At 45.3% G+C, this 24,423-nt stretch overlaps 1 protein-coding gene across 1 annotated transcript in view; it reads left to right on the forward strand.

The window, feature by feature from the left end:
• The window catches only part of gpr143 (G protein-coupled receptor 143), a 47,703-nt gene that overhangs the window by 19,926 nt on the left and 3,354 nt on the right, over nucleotides 1-24,423 (forward strand). Inside the window, exons 4-7 of the mRNA XM_078221458.1 lie at nucleotides 10,829-10,921; nucleotides 11,722-11,831; nucleotides 14,906-15,014; nucleotides 16,951-17,068. Coding sequence (XP_078077584.1) covers nucleotides 10,829-10,921; nucleotides 11,722-11,831; nucleotides 14,906-15,014; nucleotides 16,951-17,068 — 430 coding nt within the window. The remainder of the gene's footprint in view (nucleotides 1-10,828; nucleotides 10,922-11,721; nucleotides 11,832-14,905; nucleotides 15,015-16,950; nucleotides 17,069-24,423) is intronic.

Here is a 24,423-nt window from a genome sequence, read left to right on the forward strand (position 1 = left end):
TATTGAAGCATTTCCTCTTCTGGCCATTGCAGCTCCAGTACTACCAACTCTCCAAGGTGGGAGTTCCCCCCAAGTAAGGGATGGAGGGCCTATCTGTAGCCAATTAATGCTCATTCGAGCATCAAATCATCATTACTGTTCTGGCAGAGTAGGAGGTCTTTTTTATTATTCATGGGACATGTGTGTCGCTGGCTGGCCAACATTTATTGTTCATCCATCGTTGCCCGAGGGCAGTTGAGAGTCAACCACATTGCTGGAGCCACATGTAGGCCAGACCGAGTAAGAACGGCAGATTTCCTTCCCTAAAGGACATTAGTGAACCAGATGGGTTTTTCCGACAATCGACAATGATTTCATGGTCATCAGTAGATTCCTAATTCCAGATTTTTTAAAATTGAATTTAAGTTCCACCATCTGCTCTGGCGGGATTAGAACCCGAGTCCCCAGGACACTAGCTGAGTTTCTGGATTAATAAAGCAAAGCATAATCCTCCGCCATTTTCACCAACTCCAGCGTGATGCCACTACCAAACACATCTTCCCTTCACTCACTCTGTCAGCATTCCGCAGAGACCATTCCCTCTGGGATAACCTAGTCCACTCCTCCTCTATACCCAACACCCCTCCCGTCACCCATGGCACTTTCCCATGCAATCGCAGAAGGTGTAACACCTGCCCCTTTACCTCTTCCATGCTGACCATCCAAGGTCCAAAACATTCATTCCAGGTTAAGCAGCGTTTCACTTGCGCCTCTTTCAACTTGGTCTATTGCATTTGCTGCTCCCAATGTGGTCTCCTCTATATCGGAGAGACCAAACGTAGACTGGGTGATCGCTTTGCTGAGCACCTTCGATCTGTGCGCTTTCAGGACCCTGACCTTCCAGTTGCTTGCCATTTTAAAACACGGTCCTGCTCCCGTGCCCACATGTTTGTCCTTGGCTTGCTGCAATGCTCCAGTGAAGCTCAACGCAAACTGGAGGAATAACATCTCATCTTCCGGCAGCCGTTTGGCCATTCAGACCCTTTATTCTCTCTGTGGACCGTCATTAGCAGTCTTTTCCCCTCGTTTCTGTGGCTATGACTCATCTTTCATCCCCTTACCCTGCAGTATAAATATCTTCCACTTTCTCTGCCTTTTAGCTTTGACAAAGGGTCAGCTGGACTCGAAACGTCAGCTCTTTTCTCTCCTCACAGATGCTGTCAGACCTGCTGAGATTTTCCAGCATTCTCTCTTTTGGTTTCAGATTCCAGCATCCGCAGTAATTTGCTTTTATTCTGAATTAATAGTCTATCGATAATACCACTAGGCCATTGCCTCCCCCTATTTGATCCATCATGTGTGCACCGGCTCTCCAAATGAGCATTATGACTTTGTGCCAACCCTCTGTCTTTTTCTGTACACCTACACATTTTTTCTCTTCAAGCAATCATCCAATGACCTCTTGAATGCCTCGATTGAACCTGCCTCCACCGCAAGGAGGCAGTGCATTCCAGACTGCTACAACTCATTGTGTGAAAATGCTTTTTCTCACATCACGTCTGCCTCTTTTGCAAATCACTTTAAATTTGTGCCAGTTCATTCTTGATCCTTTTACAAGTGGGAACAATTTCTCCCGATCTACTCTCCCAGCCCCTCATAGTTTTGAACATCTCTCCCCAATCTCCTCTCAGCTGCCTTCTCTCCAATCCCGATCTCTCCAACCTGTCCTCATAACAGAACCGTTCTTGTGAACAGAGTCGGCGGGGAATGTGTTCCCTGCCACCCCTTTGAATGATGGGAAGGGAAACCTCTGCAGAAATGACTATATCAAACAGTTAAGAGGCGGGAGGAAATGGTGAATATATGAATGTTGTAGTTGACTTGATTTATTATTGTCACATGTATTTGCATACACTGAAAAGTATTGTTTCTTGCGCGCTATACAGACAAAGCATACCGTTCATATAGAAAGAAACGAGAGAGTGCAGAATGTAGTGTTACAGTCATAGCTAGGGTGTAGAGAAAGATCAACTTAATGCAAGGGAAGCCCATTCAAAAGTCTGACAGCAGCAGGGAAGAAGTTGTTCTTGAGTCGGTTGGTACGTGACCTCAAACTTTTGTATCTTTTTCCCGAAGGAAGCAAGTGGAAGAGAGAATGTCCAGGGTGCATGGGGTCCTTAATTATGCTGGCTGCTTTGCCGAGGCAGCGGGAAGTGTAGACAGAGTCAATGGATGGGAAGCTGGTTTGCGTGATGGACCTGGCTACATTCACAACCTTTTGTAGTTCCTTGCAGTCTTGGGCAGAGCAGGAGCCATACCAGGAGCAGGGGCGGCACGGTAGCACAGTGGTTAGCACTGCTGCTTCACAGCTCCAGGGTCCCGGGTTCGATTCCCGGCTCAGGTCACTGTCTGTGTGGAGTTTGCACATTCTCCTCGTGTCTGCGTGGGTTTCCTCCGGGTGCTCCGGTTTCCTCCCACAGTCCAAAGATGTGCAGGTTAGGTTGATTGGCCAGGTTAAAAATTGCCCCTTAGAGTCCTGAGATGCATAGGTTAGTGGGATTAGCGGGTAAATATGTGGGGGTAGGGCCTGGGTGGGATTGTGGTCGGTGCAGACTCGATGGGCCGAATGGCCTCCTTCTGCACTGTAGGGTTTCTATGATTTCTATGATTTCATACCAAGCTGTGATACAACCAGAAAGAATGCTTTCTATGGTGCATCTGTGGAAGTTGGTGAGAGTTGTAGCTGACATGCCAAATTTTCTTAGTCTTCTGAGAAAGTAGAGGCATTGGTGGGCTTTCTTAACTATAGTGTCGGCATAGGGGGACCAGGACAGATTGTTGGTGATCTGGACACCTAAAAACATGAAGCTCTCGACCCTTTCTACATCAGCCCCGTTGATGTAGACAGGGGCATGTTCTCCTTTACACTTCCTGAAGTCGATGACAATCTCCTTCGTTTTGTTGACATTGAGAGAGTGATTATTGTTGCTGCATCAGTTCACCAGATTTTCTATCTCATTCCTGTACTCTGTCTCATCATTGTTTGAGATCCAACCCACTATGGTGGTGTCATCAGCAAACTTGAAAATCGAATTGGAGGGAAATTTGGCCACACAGTCATGGGTGTACAAGGACTATAGCAGGAGGCAGAGAACACAGCCTTGTGGGGCACTGGTGTTGAGGATGATCGTGGAGGAGGTGTTGTTGCCTATCCTTACTGATTGTGGTCTGCGAGTTAGGAAGTTCAGGATATTTGAATTTCACTCTTTAATTGTACAAAATAATATGCTTTTGTTCATCTGGTTTTGGCTCCACTGAAAATTTGTTACTGCATGGAACCAAGTCTTCTAGACCAAGAAGATCCCATGTTAGATTCCTTACCTGTGCTGTCAGTAGTTGAGTTGAGAGTGCGGGGCACCACAAGCAGTGTCTGGATAAGTGAACAGAAGAAACGACTAGATCGACCATTTTTGTGTTTTTATTATTGAAAGTGAATGTGAATAGGATAAACTATGATGCCCTTGCACTGTAGCCTCATGGATCAGGACGTGGGAGGTTGAGCAGTAAACCCAGCTTACGGGTGGCACGGTGGCACAGTGGTTAGCACTGCTGCCTCACAGCTCCAGGGACCTGGGTTCGATTCCCGGCTTGGGTCACTGTCTGTGCGGAGTCTGCACGTTCTCTCCGTGTCTGCGTGGATTTCCTCCGGGTGCTCCGGTTTCCTCCCACACTCCGAAGATGTGTGGGTTAGGTGCATTGGCCATGCTAAATTTCCCCTTAGTGTCCTGGGATGCGTAAATTACCAGTGTAAATATCTGGGGTAATGGGGATAGGGCCTGGGTGGGATTGTTGTCGGTGCAGACTCGATGGGCCAAGTGGCCGCCTTCTGCACTGTAGGGTCTCTGTGATATATCAGTACTCTCAGGAGAGGAAAGGAAAAGTTTGCGGCCTGAATGAACTATTTGGATAGCTTTTTCAAAGGGGCATAGGCAAGGTGAGCCAAATGATCCTTTGACCCGAAGTAATCCAGTAAGGAATATTTGTAATTTTGTTAAAATACAGTGTAATTTTTTGAAGGATGATTGTAAAAGATGTTTAAGAGCTTGTATCAATTGTAAAGGGATCAAATGTAATTTTCTTGGGTAATATACTGGAGCATGTCTGACGACCTTTGAACTGGAAGTAGCAACAGGAATATAAAGATGACGTGTGACTAGGGACAGACGCTGCAGCAGGGGCAGGACAGACAAGGCACATAGAACATAGAAAAACTACAGCACAAACAGGCCCTTCGGCCCACAAGTTGTGCCAAACATATCCCTACCTTCTAGACCTACCTATAACCCTCCATCCTATTACGCTCCATGTACTCATCCAGGAGTCTCTTAAAAGACCCTATTGAGTTCGCCTCCACCACCACTGACGGCAGCCGATTCCACTCGCCCACCACCCTCTGTGTGAATAACTTACCCCTAACATCTCCCCTGTACCTACCCCCCAGCACCCTAAACCTGTGTCCTCTCGTAGCAGACATTTCCACCCTGGGAAAAAGCCTCTGAGAGTCTACCCGATCTATGCCTCTCAACATTTTATACACCTCTATTAGGTCTCCTCTCATCCTTCGTCTTTCCAAGGAGAAAAGACCGAGCTCCCTCAGCCTATCCTCATAAGACATGCCGCTCAATCCAGGCAACATCCTTGTAAATCTCCTCTGCACCCTTTCAATCTTTTCCACATCCTTCCTGTAATGAGGCGACCAGAACTGAGCACAGTACTCCAAGTGGGGTCTGACGAGGGTCTTATATAGCTGCATCATTAACCCCGGACTCCTAAACTCAATCCCTCGATTGATAAAGGCCAGCACACCATACGCCTTCTTAACCACCTCCTCCACCTGCGGGGCCGATTTCAGAGTCCTATGGACCCGGACCCCAAGTTCCTTCTGATCCTCTACAGTACTAAGAGTCTTTCCCTTTATATTGTACTCCTTCATCCCATTTGACCTACCAAAATGGACTACGACGCATTTATCTGGGTTGAAGTCCATCTGCCACTTGTCCTCCCAGTCTTGCATCCTATCTATGTCCCTCTGTAACTTCTGACATCCCTCCAGACTATCCACAACCCCACCAGCCTTCGTGTCATCGGCAAACTTACCAACCCATCCCTCTGCTTCCTCATCCAGGTCATTTATGAAAATGACAAACAGCAAGGGTCCCAGAACAGATCCCTGGGGCACACCACTGGTGACCGACCTCCATTTAGAAAAAGACCCATCTATACCCACTCTCTGCCTCCTTTGGGCAAGCCAGTCTGGATCCACTGGGCAGCAGCCCCTTGGATCCCATGCCCTCTCACTTTTTCTAGAAGCCTTGCATGGGGGACCTTATCGAACGCCTTGCTAAAATCCATATAAACCACATCTACCGCCTTCCCTTCGTCAATGTGTTTAGTCACATTTTCGAAGAACTCCACCAGGCTCGTAAGGCATGATCTGCCCTTGACAAAGCCATCCTGAGTATTCTTGAGCATACTAAACCTCTCTAAGTGCTCATATATCCTGTCCCTCAGGATCTTCTCCATCAGCTTACCAACCACTGAGGTTAGACTCACCGGTCGGTAATTACCTGGGCTATCCCTATTCCCCTTCTTGAAAATAGGAACCACATCCGCAATCCTCCAATCCTCCGGCACCTCTCCCGTCTCCATCGACGAGGCAAAGATCATCGCCAGAGGCTCTGCAATCACTTCCCTCGCCTCCCACAGTAACCTGGGGTACATCCCATCCGGACCCGGCGACTTATCTATCTTGATGCCATTCAAAGATTCCAGCACAACCTCTTTCTTAAAGAAACAAGAAACTTTGTTTGTAATGCAGTTAAAAGGGATAGAAATCTGAAGACAGGGTAAGAAATCTATTGAGCCAGGTTTCACTCTGAGACCTGACTTGTCCAGTATTAATATCAGCGAGAATCGCAACACACGGACTGACACATATAGGCCCTGATTTTACCGGCACGGCCGCCCGAGGCTCGTATGATCGCGCCCGAGGCAAATGGGGAATGCCATTCTGTGAGCCTCACCCGCCCCAATTTCGGGGCGGCCGTGCTGGTAAAATCAGGGCCATATATATAATCACAACACAAGGACTGGCACATATATATGGGCCATTTGGCCCATTGAGTCTTCAATGACAACAATCCCACCTTGGCCTTATCGCTATAACCCCACATATTTACACTGCTAATCTACGCATCCCGGGACACTAAGGGAAAATTTAGCATGGCCAATGCACCTAACCCGCACATCTTTGGAGTGTGGGAGGAAACCGGAGCACTCGGAGGAAACCCATGCAGACACGGGGAGAACGTGCAGACTCCACGCACATGGCTGGCTAGACCTGTCTTTATTGGCCATCCCTAATTGCCCTTGTGCAGGTGGTGGTGTTCTTGAACCGCTACAGTCTTTGTGATGTAGGACCACCCACGGTGCTATTAGGAAGGGATTTCCAAGATTTTGACCCAGGCAACAGTGAAGGAACGACGATATATTTCCAAGTCAAGGTGACCTGTGGCTTGGAGGGGAACGTGAAGGTCACAGAGTTCCCATGCCACTGCTGCTCTTGTACTTCTAGGCGGTAGAGGCGATAGGTTTGGAAGGAGCACTGGTGAGTTGCTGCAGTGCATCTTGTAGATGGTTAACAATTGCTGCCATTGTGCGATGGTGGTGGAGGAAATGAATGTTTAATGTGGCGAATGGGATGCCATTCAAGCAGGCTGTTTTGTCCTGGGTTGTATCGAGCTTCTTAAATGTTGTTGGAGCTGCAGTCATCCGAAGTGGAGAAAATTCCATCGTATTCCTGACATGTGCCGTGAGAGGCGTTGGGGAGTTGGGAAGTGAGTTTCTTGTTGCAGAATTTGCAGCCACAGTATTTATATGGCTGGTCCAGTTCAGTTTCTGTTCAATGGTAACTCCCAGGATGTTGATGGTGGAGGATTCAGCATTGTATAGCCATTGAATATCAAGGGCCAATGGTTAGATCCTTAATTCACTGCTCATATTTAAATAATGCGTCTAATCAATGTACCACTTGTGCACATTTGTACCTGCTGCTGACTCCAGGATGAAATGATTTGATTTGATTTATTATTATCATTTGTATTAGCATACAGGGAAAAGTATTGTTTCTTGCGCACTATACAGACGAAGCATCCCGTACATAGAGAAAGGAGAGAGTGCAGAATGTAGTGTGACAGTCATAGATGTAGAGAAAGATCAACTTAATGTGAGGTAGGTCCATTCAAAAGTCTGATGGCAGCAGGAAAGAAGCTGTTCTTGAGATTGCGAAGGTAATATTTCTTCAGGGGAAACTGCGAAAGTAGAATTAGATGGCATCAATTTAAATAGGCGTGAAGTAAATTAATCTTTGCTTCTGCCATTTCACGTGGTCCCATAGTTTTCCTGCTGGAGTTACAGCCTCAGGTTATGCAGGATTTCCAATTTGTACTTGGAAGAGATGTGGTCCTAGTATGAGAAGTTGTGATAGGCTAATTGGCTGTTTCTTATTCCGTAGTTTAACGCACACACTTGACTGCTGATTTTGTTAGACACTCTTAAGGTTCATATTTTCACTATGAAAGGGCATTTCTGTTCAATAGGAACTTGTTAAAATATTTATAAATCAGATCAGTCGAGATGTACTCAGCATTCGTGTTATTGCTAATGCTCCCATGGAGTGAGTGGCTGTGATACTTGAACAGTGTGTAATTTTTTTGAAAAGTGATTTGAAACAAAATTGGATCAATTTAGCGAGTGCAGAATGAAGGGAGATTTTTAAATCCTGAAGTATTTTTATGTAAATAAGACTGGGTTTCTGAAGTCAATCCGTTCTGTAAAATAACAGTAGAAATATGTACTTTTTTATGCTAGAAATATTTAGGAAATGTCCCTCATGCCACGAATTTTGTGGTTTCCCCACAAACTAATGCCTGCCATAATTCCAGAAGGATTTTTTAAAAGGTGCCGAGCAGTTAACGTAAGCAGTCGGCGGGATTTTCTAGCTGTTCCTGCCACAACGGGAAAAAGCATTGACAGTGTTGGGACCGGCAGATCCTGCCTGTGGCCAATGGTAGGCCACCTCTGCTGCTGCACAATACGCCATGGTGGGGGTCAGGGGAGGGCAGAAAATCCCGCCCAATATTTTAAAAGTAAAGTTTATTTATCAGTCACAAGTAAAGCTGACATTAACACTGCAATGAAGTTACTGTGAAAATCCCCTAGTCGCCACACTTTGGCACCTGTTCGGGTACACTGAGGGAGAATTTAGCATGGCCAATGCACCTAACCGGCACGTCTTTCCCGACTGTGGAAGGAAACCGGAGCACCCGGAGGAAACCCACGCAGACACGGGGAGAACATGCAGACTCTGCACAGACAGTGTCCCAAGCCGGGAATCGAACCCGGGTGCCTGGCACGGTGTGGTAGCAGTGCTAACACTGTGCCACCGCAATATGTTGCCAAAACAGTGAGAGTAAAAAAATTTAAACCACCTATGGTGCCCATCATGGAAGCACATAGGAAAACATTTGTACACAGACTGAGCTATGCCCCTTTGTGGAGTGTACTATAAACAGCAGTGCGAGTACAGCAAGGTCAAACCTGTTACACTCAAACAAATCAACAGCCCTGGAAAACATTGCAACAATACCATTTCAACTGATCTGTTTTCCACAAGACTGTTCTTCTCCTTCAGCCGCCTAAGGTACACTGTCTTGACCTCTTCCAGTAATAACCAATAGCTGCTGCATTTCTGAAATGAGCAACAGCTCAGCAATGCTATTTGCTGCAAGGTGATGAAATGGTATATGAGTGGGAACTAGCCATCTTTCTTGGTAATCGTAATATCAAAGGTTGTGACCCACAAACTATTCTTCATGAGCTGTACCATGGGGATCATTTTCATTATCCAGGGACTTTTCCATAAAAGGACATTACTGCAGACAGCTTCTTACGGTTCAGAGCTCTCATTTGTGATTCTTCATTTGTAAAGCCCGTGCTGTCAGGGAGCAGTTTTAGGCTGTCACCCATGTTCGGTACAAGATTAGAAATTCCAAGGTATATTGTGAAGTTCGCCTAGACACCAACTGTTTTTGATTTTGGCATTAGTGTGAGCATAAGGTGTTTTGCTCCACATGTGATTCTGTTGACCCATGAGGAAGTTTTTATTAAAACCTCCATTCGATTGTCATTCAATATAACACTCCATTCGATAGAGGGTTATAGGTAAGCCTAGTAATCGCTAAGGTCGGGACATGTTCGGCACAACTTTGTGGGCTGAAAGGCCTGTATTGTGCTATAGTTTTTCTATGTTTCTATGTCATCTATTAAGAAGGACGGTCGCTGTAATAACATTACACTTTCACCTTGTTCCAGCTGACCTGAAGCCAAATACTTGATCCCTCACACAGAGGCTTCAGTGAGGTGTCGTAACCAAGGCAAACTCCAGCTCTGTGCTTACATATCGTCTAGTCATTTTCCACAAGCTCCTTTTCTGTATTAACTCCATGTTCACGAGAATGATCCCGGCAATGAAAAGCTTGATGTACAAGGAGCGTCTGAGGACTCTGGGCCTGTACTCGATGGAGTATAGAAGGATGAGGGAGGGGGGATCTGATTGAAACTTGCAGAATAGGCCTGGATAGAGTGGATGTGAGGAAGATGTTTCCATTAGTAAAGTAGGAGAGATTAGGATCCGAGGGCACAGCCTCAGAGTAAAGGGACGACCCTTTAGAACTAAGAGGAGGAGGAATTTCTTTAGCTAGAGGGTGGTGAATCTATGGAATTCATTGCCACAGAAGGCAGTGGAGGCCAGGCCATTGAGTGCATTTAAGAGATAGATAAGTTCTTGATAAAGGGATCAAAAGTTACAGGGAAAAAGCAGGAGAATGGGGTCGAGAAACTTATCAGCCATGATTGAATGGTGGAGCAGACTCGATGGGCTGAATGGCCTAATTCTGCTCCTATATCTTATGGTCTTGCGATCAGCACCAAGCAATATTAAGGTTGGGGCAGGAACACAACCCTGACATACACGCTGCTAAATCCGTTCTCCTTCTTGAGTATCAACTGGTGCAGAAATTATCGGCAGAAATCACGGAAATCAGAAAAACAATAAGTCAACCCAGTTGAACCTTGAAGTGCAGTAACAATCTGCACTCTACACGAAACAGGTTTGCTGCTTGTTTTTAAAGCGGTTAATGATCAAATAACAATTTCAATTAATCATGGACATATTTTCTGGTGGCTGAGAGAATAACTGCTCCATCTAGTGAGGAAGGTTTTAGATTTGACTTGCCTGCTTTGAGTTGACTGAATTCAGTTGAGACGACGTCAGGGCTTGCAATTGGTCTCCATGTCTATGAGCAAGAAAAGGGAAATCAAGCAGGGTTCCTGCGCCTCTATCCAGTGGATTTGTTATGACAAGTGAACTGCAGGTTGGGGTTGCCTGTGAAGCCATCCCGTGTGAACAGATTTCCCATCAGCATCCATTCACTTGAGTTCACTGATGGAGAAAATAAATTAATTTGTACCATTGCAAAGAATCATAGAATCTACAGGGCTGAAAGGGGCCATTTAGCCCATTGAGTCTGCACCAACAACAATCCCACCCGGATACGCTCCTATCCATGTAACCCCACATATTTACCCTCCCAATCCCCCTGACGTTAAGGGACAATTTATCCTGGCCAATCAACCTAACCCACACATCTTTGGATGTGTCAAAGATGTCTGAAATCTTAATTCAATCAATGTCAAACATGATGTTAAAGCCATTCATTTTTTCTCTCAGTATTCTAGTGTTGTACCACATGCTGACTTGGGGTTTAGCGATCCTCCTCTGTGTTGAAGGTGTGGCCATGCTCTATTACCCATCCATTTCCAGGTTAGTAACCTCAGGAACTGGAAACAATTTGGTTTTCACTCTTGGCTTTCAGAAATCTGCTGCAGTTTGCACCAATTCTTTTACTGTTGTATCTATTGATGGATGCTCAACAGCTCACACATCCTCTGAGATTAAAGTGGCAGTAGTAGATTTTTAACCCCTGATGCTACATTTAAATATTGTGAATGGAAGATGTGGCTTTTGTGATGTTTAGCGATGCCCAAAAATGAACCATCTTGTGAATGTAAATTAAAATAAACACAGGTGTAATATAATCTGGCTCTACTAATCTAGACTATAATCCTGAGTGTGCTAAGAGTTACACAAACTACTAATTTAAGAGTCGGGCTAAGTTATGTTCGCTGGAAGCTATTTATATTCATAGCCTGGGACCTGCCTTCTGCAGACAAAAGGAACATGCTTGGGCATTGCGTCTTTTTTGTATTAAACAAAAGCGTGGATGACAATAATTCCCTGGTGCATTCTCTATGACAACACCTCAAACAACTGGAGTAGACTTGTCAACTAATCAGCACCTTTTTCTCATGCGACATAAATTGTTGATGCCTTTGAAATTTGGCATTCTTGTGTCTGTCCTGATAAGTGCAAGATGAAAAACTTCAACAGCATGTCTCTTTTTGCAGAAATGCTCACGCACTGCACTCCCAAGTGACTAAATTATACTGTATGATAAACGCTCTCTGTAACACTCAATCATTGTCACATGATATTCATGGCAAACAGAAAATATTCCCTATATTGAATTTCAAATGACTAATATAAACTTGATTATCTTCCAGCTGTGAAAAGGGACTGGAACATGCAATCCCACATTACATCACAACCTACGCACCTCTGTTGCTTGTTCTGCTTGTTAATCCCATTCTGTTTGGAAAAACAGCATCTGCAGGTATCGCCTGGACAAATATTGCCAAATGTTTAAATTGATTTATTTCCTGAATTATTACACATTTTTTCAGCATTTTCTTTATAAAAAAAGAATTGCCCTCATTGATTTCAGCAACCAGACATATAACTCAGGTTTAATTCCTGCTCTGTGCTTAGTGATGCACTATCAATCAAGCAAAGACTAGTTTGTATGCAAGGACAAGTAGGCTTTTATTCGCAAAAGACTTGGAGCACACCCATGCTGATGAACTGGTCCGGTGACTGAGGCAGGGGGGTTGGGAGCAAACACCTTTATACCTGCACCAGGGGGGGAGGAGTCTCAGGCAGGGCCGGCAGGGGCATGTCCAGGCATGTCACACACACACACAGGCAATAAGCTTAACAGTGGTTTACCACACTTAGTTAATTGACTGAGATACAGGTAGCAGCATTACAATGAATTCCATGTCACTAATTTAGAGGAGGAAGCAATTCTGCTGATGGATATACAGTCACTCCTGCTGGAAATGTGTTTGTGTAGATGTTTAAATTAATTTATTAGCGTCACAAGTAGGCTTACATTAACACTGCAATGAAGTTACTGTGAAAATCCTCCTAGTCGCCACACTGTTCGAGTACACTGAGGGAGAATTTAGCATGGCCAATGCACCTAATCAACACAGTCTTTCGGACTGTGGAAGGAAACCGGAGCACCCGCAGGAAACCCACGCAGATAGGGAGAGAACGTGCAAATTCCACACAGATAGTGACTCAAGCCGGGAATCGAACCAGGGTCCCTGGCGCTGTGAGGCAATGCTGACTACTGCCACCATTTGGCTATACTGTGATGCACCATATGGCTAATATAATCTAACAGCACTCATTTGCAAGTCTCTCTGAGACTGAGATGAGGAAGAACCTCTTCACTCAGAGAGTTGTGAACCTGTGGAATTCTTTACCACAGAAAGCTGTTGGGGCCAATTTGTTAGATATGTTCAAGAGGAAGCTGGACATGGCCCTTGTGGCTAAATGGATCAAGGGGTATGGAGAGGAAGCAGGAGTGGGATACTGAAAGTGCATGATCAGCCATGATCATATTGAATGGCGGTGCAGACTCAAAGGGCCGAATGGCCAACTCCTTCACTTATTTTCTATGTTTCTCTTGCATGAACAGTGGCCAAGTGTGAGATGTGATTCACCCGTGGAGCTGCACTCCAGCAAGAAGTCAGCATCATCGTATAAAAAACAGCCTCACCTCTCCCATCATACACTTACACCAGGGCATAAACCATCTCCGTGAACTTCCTATCATTTCACACTGCCTCTAATATATGACTGGTTAAACAATGTATGATTAGGCCTGTCCTAAAATAATAGCACGAATTAATAATTTCAAACTAAAACTTGGAGTGTATTTCCTTTTCTTAAGTGATCTTTTCACATTTGAGTATGTATTGTCTTCCCCCAAGGTGGTGTGTAGGAATCATGTGCTGTACCTGCGCTTGCAATTTCACGGGTGAATGAGAAGAGAGGTCAGGTGATTCATAACTCTTTTACGCATGATTGGTCCACGGAAACCAATGCCTCAAAATCTGGGCGGCACGGTAGCACAGCGGTTAGCACTGCTGCTTCACAGTTCCAAGGACCTGGGTTCGATTCCCGGCTTGGGTCACTGTCTGTGTGGAGTTTGCACATTCTCCTTGTGTCTGCGTGGGTTTCCTCCGGGTGCTCCGGTTTCCTCCCACAGTCCAAAGAAGTGCGGGTTAGGTTGATTGACTATGCTAAAAAAATTGTCCTTAGTGTCTTGAGATGCTTAGGTTAGAGGGATTAGTGGGTAAATATGTAGGGATATGGGGGTAGGGCCTGGGTGGGATTGTGGTCGGTGCAGACTCGATGGGTCGAATGGCCTCTTTCTGTACTGTAGGGTTTCTATGATTTCTTCTATGATCAAAGAGTTAGCTATTATGAATACACTGAACGTCATACTCTGACCCACCTTCACTGTCTGGCCTGCTCATACGCTGCGCACAGCCCATGTTCAAATGCCTTTAATGGTTCATGGGGTGAATGTTTTGTATCTTTACACATGTAACTGGAATGGGTGATGAGCACAGATTTATCTGTGTAACTGGGTGAGTGAGGGCTACATATATTTATTTACCTGGCAAGTTGGATGAGAGTCATTCATTTTAGAACAAAGAACAGTACAGCACAGGCCCTTCGGCCTTCCAAGCCTGCGCCAATCACGTTGTCCTAGCTAGGCTAAACCCCCTATATCTCTCTATTCCCCAGCTGTTCATATGTCTATCCAGATAAGTCTTAAATGTCACTAATGCATCTGCCTCAAGCACCTCACTTGGCAATGCATTCCAGGCCCCCCCCCCACTCTCTGTGTAAAAAAACTTACCCAGCACATCTCCACTGAACCTTTCTACCCCTTACCTTGAACTTGTGCCCCCCCTTGTAATTGTCATTTCTGCCCTGGGAAAAAGCTTCCAACTTTTCACCCTATCTATACTTCTCATAATTTTATAAACTTCTTAACTTATAGAATCATAGAATCCCTCCAGTACAGAAGGAGGCCATTCAGCCCACCGAACCTGCACTGGCAACAATCCCACCCAGGCCTTATCCCCGTAACCCCATGTATTTACCCAGCTAATCACCTGACACTAAGGGACAATTTAGCATGGCCAATCCACCTAGCACATCTTTGGACTGTGATTTCTTGATGCTTTGGGGTGGGGTGGGGGTGGATGAACGGCAGGAAGCTGATTAAGGACTTGGGGGTGGATGAACGGCGGAAGGCCTTTAAGAACTTGGTCATCCTTTTTAAATTTAATTTCTATGCACCGTCATGTGAGATACTCTTGTTCACCAAAGAAACCTTGTGACAACATTGCGCTGAGCAATTTCAGGATCTATGTAACTCACTGCCAGCCATTCTTTCAGCTTGAATACTAATAATAAATCATCAATTGCAATATTGAAGGAGCGATTCGTTCAAACTGTTTGAAACATTGGCTTGTGCCAGAGTTTACATTTTTAAACATAAGACAACATTCGGTTCAAAGGAATTTTAAATTTATTTTTCAGTTGCTTCATTGTTGAAGGGAAGACAAGGCATATACACAGAAAATGAAAGGCGTTTGGGGACTCAGATTAAATTAAGATTTTTCAAGATTCTGCTGGTGTTTATTATTTGGTAAGGCACAGTAATGTATTTATGGGAATTGCTGGCTATCTCTTTGCTGTAATTAAACTGCTTTATTTTTTCTAGTCCAAAATTGCTGTAATGATAGTTATGTGCACTAAACCTTATTCCAAGGCTGAATTGGAACCTAGCCCATTCAGTCTGCTCTTCCATGGCTTATTTACAACTTAGAACCATAGAATCCCTACAGTGCAGAAGAGGCCATTGGACCCATCGAATCTGCACCGACTCCAAAAGATCATCCCACCCAGGCCCTCCCCTTCACCCTATCCCCGTAAACCCCGTGCATTTACCATGGATTACCCACCTAAACTAGATATCTTTGGACACTAAGAGGCAATTTAGCATGGTTAATTCACCTAACCTGCACAGTGGCACAGTGGTTAGCACTGCTGCCTCACAGCGCCAAGTACCCGGGTTCAAATTCAGCTTTGGGTGACTGTCTGGAGTTTGCACGTTCTCCCCGTGTCTGCATGTGTTTCCCCTGGGGGTCCTGGTTTCCTCCCACAGTCCAAAGATGTCCAGGTTAAGTGGATTGGCCATGTTAAATTGTCCCTTAGTGTCAGGGGGATTAACAGGGGTTACGGGAATAGAACAAAGAACAATACAGCACAGGAACAGGCCCTTCGGCCCTCCAAGCCCGCGCCGCTCCCCGGTCCAGGATTGAATCCTGAATCCAGGATCCCCGCCCAATTTTCCAGCCTATCTACATCCTAATATCCTATCCACCGAGCTGTCCCTCACAGGGCCTGGATAGGACTGTTGTCCGTGCAGGCTCGATGGGTGAATGGCCTCCTTCTGCACTGTAAGGATTCTATGATATTTGGACTGTAAGAAGAAACCAGAGCACCCGGAGGAAACCCACGCAGACACGGGGAGAATGTGCAAACTCCACACAGACAGTCACCCAAGGCCAGAATCAAACCCAGGTCCCTGGCGCTGTGAGGCAGCAATGCTAAACTGCTGACCGTGCCGCCGACTTAATTCTGTGTGCCTTGTTACCCAAAACTTATCAATTGCAGCTTTGAAATTTTCAATTGAGCTGCATGGACCCTTCTGAAACCCATGGAATCGAGTGTAACTGGAGTCATGTGTGGAAGGCTGGAGCCAGTTTAAAGTGCACTCAATAGCTGTAATATAATTTGAATGTAAACTTAATTATAATTTTAATATAGTTTTGTAAAGAGCTTTAGCCTATTAAAAAATTAAATAAGCCTCTAATAAGATTTATAAACTAATTGTCAATCTATGTTTGGTGAGGGTGCGGGGGGGACAAATCATGATTTCTATACCAAATCATGTGATTTGAAGAGTTTGTCACCTTCTTTGAGATAGTGGGGTTGGCTTTACCTTTTGTAGGATCCTGTTGTAAGCAAGATGCTGGCCATGCATTAATGTTTTAGTCACTCCACTTTATGTTTTCATAGAATTCCTACTGTGCAGAAAGAGGCCATTCGGCCCATTGAGCCTGCAGCGATAACAATCCCACCCAGGCCCCATTCCCTGTAAACCCGTGTATTTACTCTGTCAATCCTCCTGACACTAAGAGGCAATTTAGCATGGCCAGTCAACCTAACCATCACATCTTTAGACTGTGGGAGTGATGAAGGGAATTTAATCATAATCCCCAACATAGGGATATCAAGCAGCTAATATTTTAATATAAGGTACATATTTCCTAGCTCCATCTACAGGGAGGAAACCGGAGCACCCGGAGGAAACCCACACAGACAGGGGGGAGAACATGCAAACTCCACACAGACAGTCACCCAAGGCCGGAATTGAACCCAGGTCCCTGGCACTGCGAGGCAGCAGTGCTAACCACTGTGCCATGAGCAGGCAGTGCATGAGTGCAGGTTATTTTCATTTTGCTTTCTTTCTTTGCCATATTTCTGAAATCATTGGCATGTCTTTCCCTTTTTCACAGCTGGCTCCCGAATATCATCAATGAAAGTCTTTTATTCTACCTTGAACTGCAGCCAGACATGAGCAGGGAGCTGCTGAAGAATGTCAAAAATGCGGCTCTGATTACTTGGTTTACAATGGTAAAGTAGGATTATGCAGATGGCTCGAGTGTTGTCTAACTGTAACATGACTCAGTGGCGCAAGCACGCTCAATTAGCATCTTAAAAATCAGACTTAACATTGGAAGCCACTTTGCTGTTGATTTTAGCTTAATTTATTGAATTTTCCCATTAACAGAACTCTATGTATGCTTTCAGAATCTGCTCTGCTAGTTACATTGCTGTGCGTGAAAACATTGTGCATTTCCTTTTAAGGAGAGGAGAGGGTGAACTGTTTGGTTTTATATGGTTTTCTAGGAAGGTACAAAACTTGTAACCGCTTTTCTTTTTATATAGCCCCCTGAAATATCCTAAACGGGTTTCACTGCAGTGCCCGACTTGGTACTTTATCTACATTAACATACAAAGAGGCAACTGAGCAAATGCAAGCCCGTGTTGACTACAGATGAATTATCCTGCCATGAATTCATAATTTCTACTCATTTAAGAAAAGCTGATTATCGAGCTTGGTGAATCTAATGCAATTTGCAAAGGACCAGTTGTTCTTTGATGTGATTTATTGTCGTCACATGTATTAATATATAGTGAAAAGTATTGTTTCTTGTGCGCTATACGTACATAGAGGAGGAAAGGAAAGGATGCAGAATGTAATGTTACAGTCATAGCTAGGATATAGAGAAAGGTCAACTTAATACGAGCTCGGTCCATCCAAAAGTCTGATGGTAGCAGGGAAGAAACTGTTCTTGAGTCAGTTGGAACGTGACCTCAGACTTTTGTATTTTTTCCCTGACGGAAGAAGGTAGAAGAGAGTATGTCCAGGGTGTGTAGGGTCCTTGTGGCTGATGACAAAGTGACAGGCTCAAACTATATGAGTGTGCACGGTATGAAATCTCACAACACCAGTTTAAAGTCCAACAAGTTTATTTGGAATCCCGAGCTTTCGGGCGCTGCTCCCTTCATCAGGTGAATGTGAATATGTGGTGATGCAAACCATTGGTCTGATGAGTGATTTGAAGGCACCTCTGCCAAGTGCACCCTGCCTATTTAGAATGTTCCTACCAAACATCTTGCAATAATGGGTGAAATTTCCCAGCCGTTGGCTGTCGGCGGGAACTTCCTGCCAACAGCTGCGGTGTTCTGCGTGGCTCGCCTGTCCCGTCAGTGGGGAAACCCCTCGCGGCGGTGGGTTTCACCTTCGGTAGGAGTGGAAGATCCCGCTGGCAGGAAGGGACGGAAAATCCCACCCAATGCGTTATGTATTGTGGCTGCAACTTCATGGGCGCATTATCCATGGGCACAAATCCCGTAACGGCTGCTAAATCTCGTGAGAGGCCACAAATGGGATTTGCACGCCAGTGAGATTTCGGTTTGCAATCTACCCAGCGCCCCCTCCGATGATGCACCCAGGAAGAGTCTGATTAGCAGGCATTAGAGTGTCAATGAGAATAGAGTCAACATTTCGCGTCCAGATGACCCTTTGTCAGAGCTAAGAGCAAACAGAATCAGCAGAGGTTTATTCCATTGGGGTGGGAGAGGGGGAGGGATGTGAAATTGGACAAAGGGAATGTAAATGAGGATACAGAAGGCTGAGAAGGTGCCAAGAGTGTCCATCTGGGTCATCTAGGCTCGAAACGCTGGCTCCATTCTCTCCCCACAGATGCTGCCAGACCTGCTGAGATTTTTCAGCATTTTCTGTTTTTGTTTCAGATTCCAGCATCTGCAGTATTTTGCTTTAATCTTAGAGCGTCAATAGCGGGCATCACGACCTAACCTCCAACCCCGATGCGGCTTCCCATCCATCAGCCGTGACATCACGCTGGCTTGAATTACTGCTGTTTTTTTTAAAAACGTGAACCGGATGAGGTGGACGTCGAGAAGTTGATGGAGTGGAATCCTTTGTGATTGCGATTTGACTCCCCATTGTGATGTGGCAGTCTTAGACCCACATACACAGGGAAGCCCACACTTCTCCTAAATCACTTTGTCTACTTTTCCTGCTTCTCCTTCTCAGCTTGGGGAGAAGCTTCGAAGTGCCCTCCTTGTGTAGAGAGCTGTGACCTTCCTGATGCAGCGATGTACAAGGAACTGAGAGACATAAAGTCATGGAGTCACAGAGGTTTACAGCATGGAAACAGGCCAATTGGTCCATGCCGCCCCTTTTTCTTAAACCACTAAGCTAGACCCAATCGCCCATGTTTGGCCCATGTCCCTCTATACCCATCTTACCCCATGTAACTGTCTAAATGCTTTTTAAAAGACAAAATTGTACCCGCCTCTACTACTACCTCTGGCAGCTTGTTCCAGCCACTCACCACCCTCTGTGTGAAAAATTGCCCCTCTGGACCCTTTTGTATCTTTTTTGGACATTGATGATGTTAATCGTTCCAGCCTGGAAGAATCCACAAGTGCAGAAATTGAGGGCGACAGTGACTTGACAGTAAATGGAAGTGTTGTCCCCCCCCTTACTCTGTGGCTGTAGATCTGGCTGGAATTTAGTCACCCCCTCCTTGTGAGTCATGTTAACTCAGATACTGCTCCTGACTGAATTGGAGGTAGGAGAATTGCAGTCTGAATTCCCACCCAAGTGAATAGTTTTCTATTGAGAGCCCTCCTTCTCCCTCTTTACCACCTGCGCTCTGTCTTCCTGCAATGTTGCACGAGGAACCTACAACTGGAAGAACAGTGCCTGACAGCAAGTTTCCTGCTCGAAGATTTCAAAAATCCACTCTGCTCCTTGCCAAGGTCCAACAGCAACCTCTTCTGTGGCAAAGAAGCTTGGTGAGCTCCTCCAACAACACACAATGTGTTCACTAACTCTGCAGCAGCAAACAAAAGACAGATGCAGCTCATCTGAAAATCTTTCAAAACTGCTGGTGAGGGGGGCGGTTGCTGTACAGGGCATTCAGCTAGAATTGTTTGAGAGGGCATTGAAAGGTCTGTTTGGTCCAAGTGGCAGGTTGGTCACCGAATCAGTGTTAAGACACTGACTGACACCACCCACTGTGGGTGTGACTGATGACCCATGCAGAAGATGTTTGTGGTATTACCCTTCCTAAGTGGCGATGGGTGCAAGCTGGGCTAGAATTAGTCACAGTAAGAAGTCTCACAACACCAGGTTAAAGTCCAACAGGTTTATTTGGTAGCGCAAGCCACTAGCTTTCGGAGCGCTGCCCCTTCGTCAGGTAAGTGGGAGTTCTGTTCACAAACAGGGCATACAAAGACACAAACTCAATTTACAAAATAATGGTTGGAATGCGAGTCTTTACAGGTAATCAAGTCTTAAAGGTGCAGACAATGTGAGTGGAGAGAGGGTTAAGCTCCTCCAACACGACCAGGTTAAAGTCCAACAGGTTTATTTGGTAGCGCAAGCCACTAGCTTTCGGAGCGCTGCCCCTTCGTCAGGTAAATGGGAGTTCTGTTCACAAACAGGGCATATAAAGACACAAACTCAATTTACAAAATAATGGTTGGAATGCGAGTCTTTACAGGTAATCAAGTCTTAAAGGTACAGACAATGTGAGTGGAGAGAGGGTTAAGCACAGGCTAAAAAGATGTGTATTGTCTCCAGCCAGGACAGTTAGTGAGATTTTGCAAGCCCAGGCAAGTCGTGAGCATCCTGAGGGCTACAGATAGTGTGACATGAACCCAAGATCCTGGTTGAGGCCGTCCTCATGTGTGCGGAACTTGGCTATCAGTCTCTGCTCAGCGACTCTGCGTTGTCGTGTGTCGTGAAGGCCGCCTTGGAATTAGTCAGCAGCAGAGTGGCTGCTATTTTTCAACCCCTCTGGGCTCCCATTGTGCTGAGACCAGCGGTGCTCCAGAGGAGAGTTTTGTGGCCAGCGTTGTTTAGCTGCGATGAAGGCAAAAGTAGAGAAGTAGAACTATGAAAACTGCAATATGTAAAAATCCAAGCTGTTCTCTGCATCATCTGCTTGCTAGTCATTCTTCGCATCATTAATTATCCTGCAATATGCTAACCATTTCTTGGAATAGAACCATTCAAAAAGTCATGGTGCAATGGCCTAGTGGTATTATCGCTAGATAATTCAGAAACTCAGTTAATGTTCTGGGGACCTGGGTTCGAATCCCGCCACGGCAGATGGTGGAATTTGAATTCAATAAACAATATCTGGAATTAAGAATCTACTGATGACCACGAAAACATTGCTGATTATTGGAAAAAAGAACATTTGGATCACTAATGTCCTTTAGGGAAGGAAATCTGCCGTCCTTACCTGATTTGGCCTACATGTGACTCCACAGCCATAGCAATGTGGTTGACTCTCAACTGTCCTTGGGCAACTAGGAATGGGCAATAAATGTTGGCCAGCCAGCGACACTGATGTCCCACGAATGAATAAAAAAAAAGTGGTTTGATCATACAGGCCTTGAATATTGATGAAAAAAGAGACCTACTGTTGAAGCTTTTCATCTTGCACTCTTCAGGACAGATCCAAGAATGCCAAATTTCAAAGGAAACAGCATTGCATGAGAGTAGTCCTGCAGTATAAGTTGTTGTTCCCTTTGAAATTTGGCATCCTTGGGTTTGTCCTGATGAATGCAAGATGAAAAGCTTCAACAGCATGTTTTTATTTTCAACAATCCTCATTTCAGAAATGTTGGACTTTTAAGTTTTACAAGAAAATACATGGAAGAAAAATTGAAAGGAGAGCAGTACTCTGGTATAATTTATATGGAGAATCTTGGATCTGTGGAATAGGGCAAACAGCAACTTTTCACCGAAATGATCTCCTGCACTAATGTCCTAGATTTGTAAGTGGAGTAATTACATACTGTAGGCACCAGGGGGTAGACTTGAGCTGTCTTTGAAAGAATTTCTACAGGAGCTTGCAGACCTGTTTTCATAATGTTGGTGAAAAATTGGAGGAATTTCCAGAGGGTCAAGGATGTTGTTCCTCCAGGATATCTGCTCATCTTCTGCTGAAGATCTGATATGGCAGATCACTGGGAGAGCCCTCTGCAGAAATTTCTGGCTTACATCTACAGAAAGAGATTTGCTGCATAATTCTCCCTCAGATGCTGTTAAAGATGGGATAGGCAATATGTTATTTTTAAGTTTGAAAGACAAAAGTAAAGAAACTTGGGTTAATTTGTTCTTATTGCCAATGAAAGGTGACTTGTGTCTGCTTCGCAAGCGTTCATTAAGTTTAAATTTATTTATTAGTGTCACAAGTAGGCTTACATTAACACTGCAATGAAGTTACAGTGAAAATCCCCTAGTCGCCACACTCCGGCGCCTGTTCGGGTACACTGAGGGAGAATTTAGCATGGCCAATGCACCTAACCAGCACGTCTTTCAGACTGTGTGATTAAACTGGAGCACCCGGAGGAAACCCATGCAGACACGGGGAGAACGTGCAGACACCGCACAGACAGTGACCCAAGGCCGGAATTGAACCCTGGTCTTGGCGCTGTGAGGCAGCAGTGCTAACCAGTGAGTCAGCAGCAGGGCGGCGCAGTGGTTAGCACCTCTGCCTCGCAGCGCCAGGGACCCAGGTTCAATTCTGGCCTCAGGTCACTGTCTGTGTGGAGTTTGCACATTCTCCCCGTGTCTGCGTGGGTTTCCTCCGGATGCTCCAGTTTCCTCCCACAGTCCAAAGATGTGTGGGTTAGGTTGATTGGCCATGCTCAAATTGACTCTCGGGGTGGAATTTTACCGGCAGGTCCGCCCGATGTTCGTACGATCCCACCCGAGTTCAGTGGAGAATGCCGGAATCAGGGTGGGCGTGTCGGTAAAATTCCAGCCTTGGTGTCAGTGGGATTAGTGGGTAAATGTGTGGGGTTACGGGAATAGGGCCAGGGTGGTATTGTGATCGGTACAGACTCGATGGGCCGAATGCCCTCCTTCTGTACTTTAGGGATTCTATGATTCTAATCAGTGTGCACTGTTACTATTTCCTAGCTCATATCATCTTCATTCCCACCAGAGAAGTGATGGGTGAAATCTTGTGTAAAACCGATGCAATTTGCTGGAATGTATGGAAATTGGAGTGCAGTGGGGGTTTAAGAAGACAGTTTAAGCTGAACACTTCAGCAAGTCACTGTAGAACAAATCAACTAAAGAACCTGCAATGTTTGTCTCTTTCACTTGATTAACTTCATTCCTTTCTTGTCAAGTTGTTTTTTGGACTTTTTCCAAATGTCTACAGCATTCACCACTGGATCAGACAACCGAGCAAAGGCATCCAGGGACTGAAGACCATTACATTTTTCTAGGCCTTCAGCAGACTATGGCGTGAGAGTGATGACAGTGGCCTTGCCCCATTGAACCTTTAGGGTGGCTGCCCCACAGCACAGACTGTGTCCCTCAGCACATAGTCTTGAATGTGTCAGTCTGCAACACTTGGCCTTGGACTGCTCTTTCAACTGGAAGACCAACAGGTTTCGGGCAGACCAAAGCGTGTCTTTCACAGGGTTGATGATCCTCCAGTAGCAGTTGATGGTTGGCTTGGTGTGTGTCTCTAGGAAGAGCTCGTAGAGCCCTGTGTTCTGCTCAGCCACTCAGTGAAAACCACGGCATCACTTTCCAGATCTTCTTTGCAAAGGCACATTCCAGAAGGAGGTAGAAAAATAGAAAATAGAAGCAGGAGTAGACCATTCGGCCCTTCGAGCCTGCTCTGCCATTCATTATGATCACGGCTGATCATCAAATTCAATATTCTGACCCACCCCTTCCCCCCATATCCCTTGATCTCTTTAGTCCCAAGAGCTATATCTAATTTCTTCTTGAAATCAGACAACATTTTGGCCTCAACCACTTTCTGTGGTAGTGATTTCCACACATTCACCATCCTCTGGGTAAAGAAATTTCTCCTCATCTCAGTTCTAAAAGGTTTATCCCTTATCCTCAAACTGTGACCCCTAGTTCTGGACTCCCCCACCATCGGGAACATTCCTTCTGAATCTATCCTGTCTAATCCTGTTAGAATTTTATACGTTTCTATGAGATCCCCTCTAATTCTTCTAAGCACCAATGATTATAATCGTAACCGACTTAGTCTCCTCATATGACAGACCTGCCATCCCAGGAATTAACCTGGTAAACCTCTGCTGCACTCCCTCTATAGCAATGACATCCTTCCTCAGATAAGGAGACCAAAACTGCACACAATACTCCAGGTGTGGCCTCACCAACACCCTATACAATTGCAGCAAAACATCCCTATCCCTGTACTCAAATCCTCTCGCTATGAAGGTCAACATACCATTTGCCTACCAGCTATACCTGTGCGCTTACTTTCAGCGACTGTTGCACAAGGACACCAAGGTTTTGATGAGTGTCCTCCTCTCTCAATTTATTCCCATTCAAGTAATAATCTGCCTTCCTATTATTGCTATCAAAGTGGATAACTAAA

This window comes from Mustelus asterias, chromosome 10 (genome assembly GCF_964213995.1).
Source record: "Mustelus asterias chromosome 10, sMusAst1.hap1.1, whole genome shotgun sequence".
Taxonomy (NCBI): domain Eukaryota; kingdom Metazoa; phylum Chordata; class Chondrichthyes; order Carcharhiniformes; family Triakidae; genus Mustelus; species Mustelus asterias.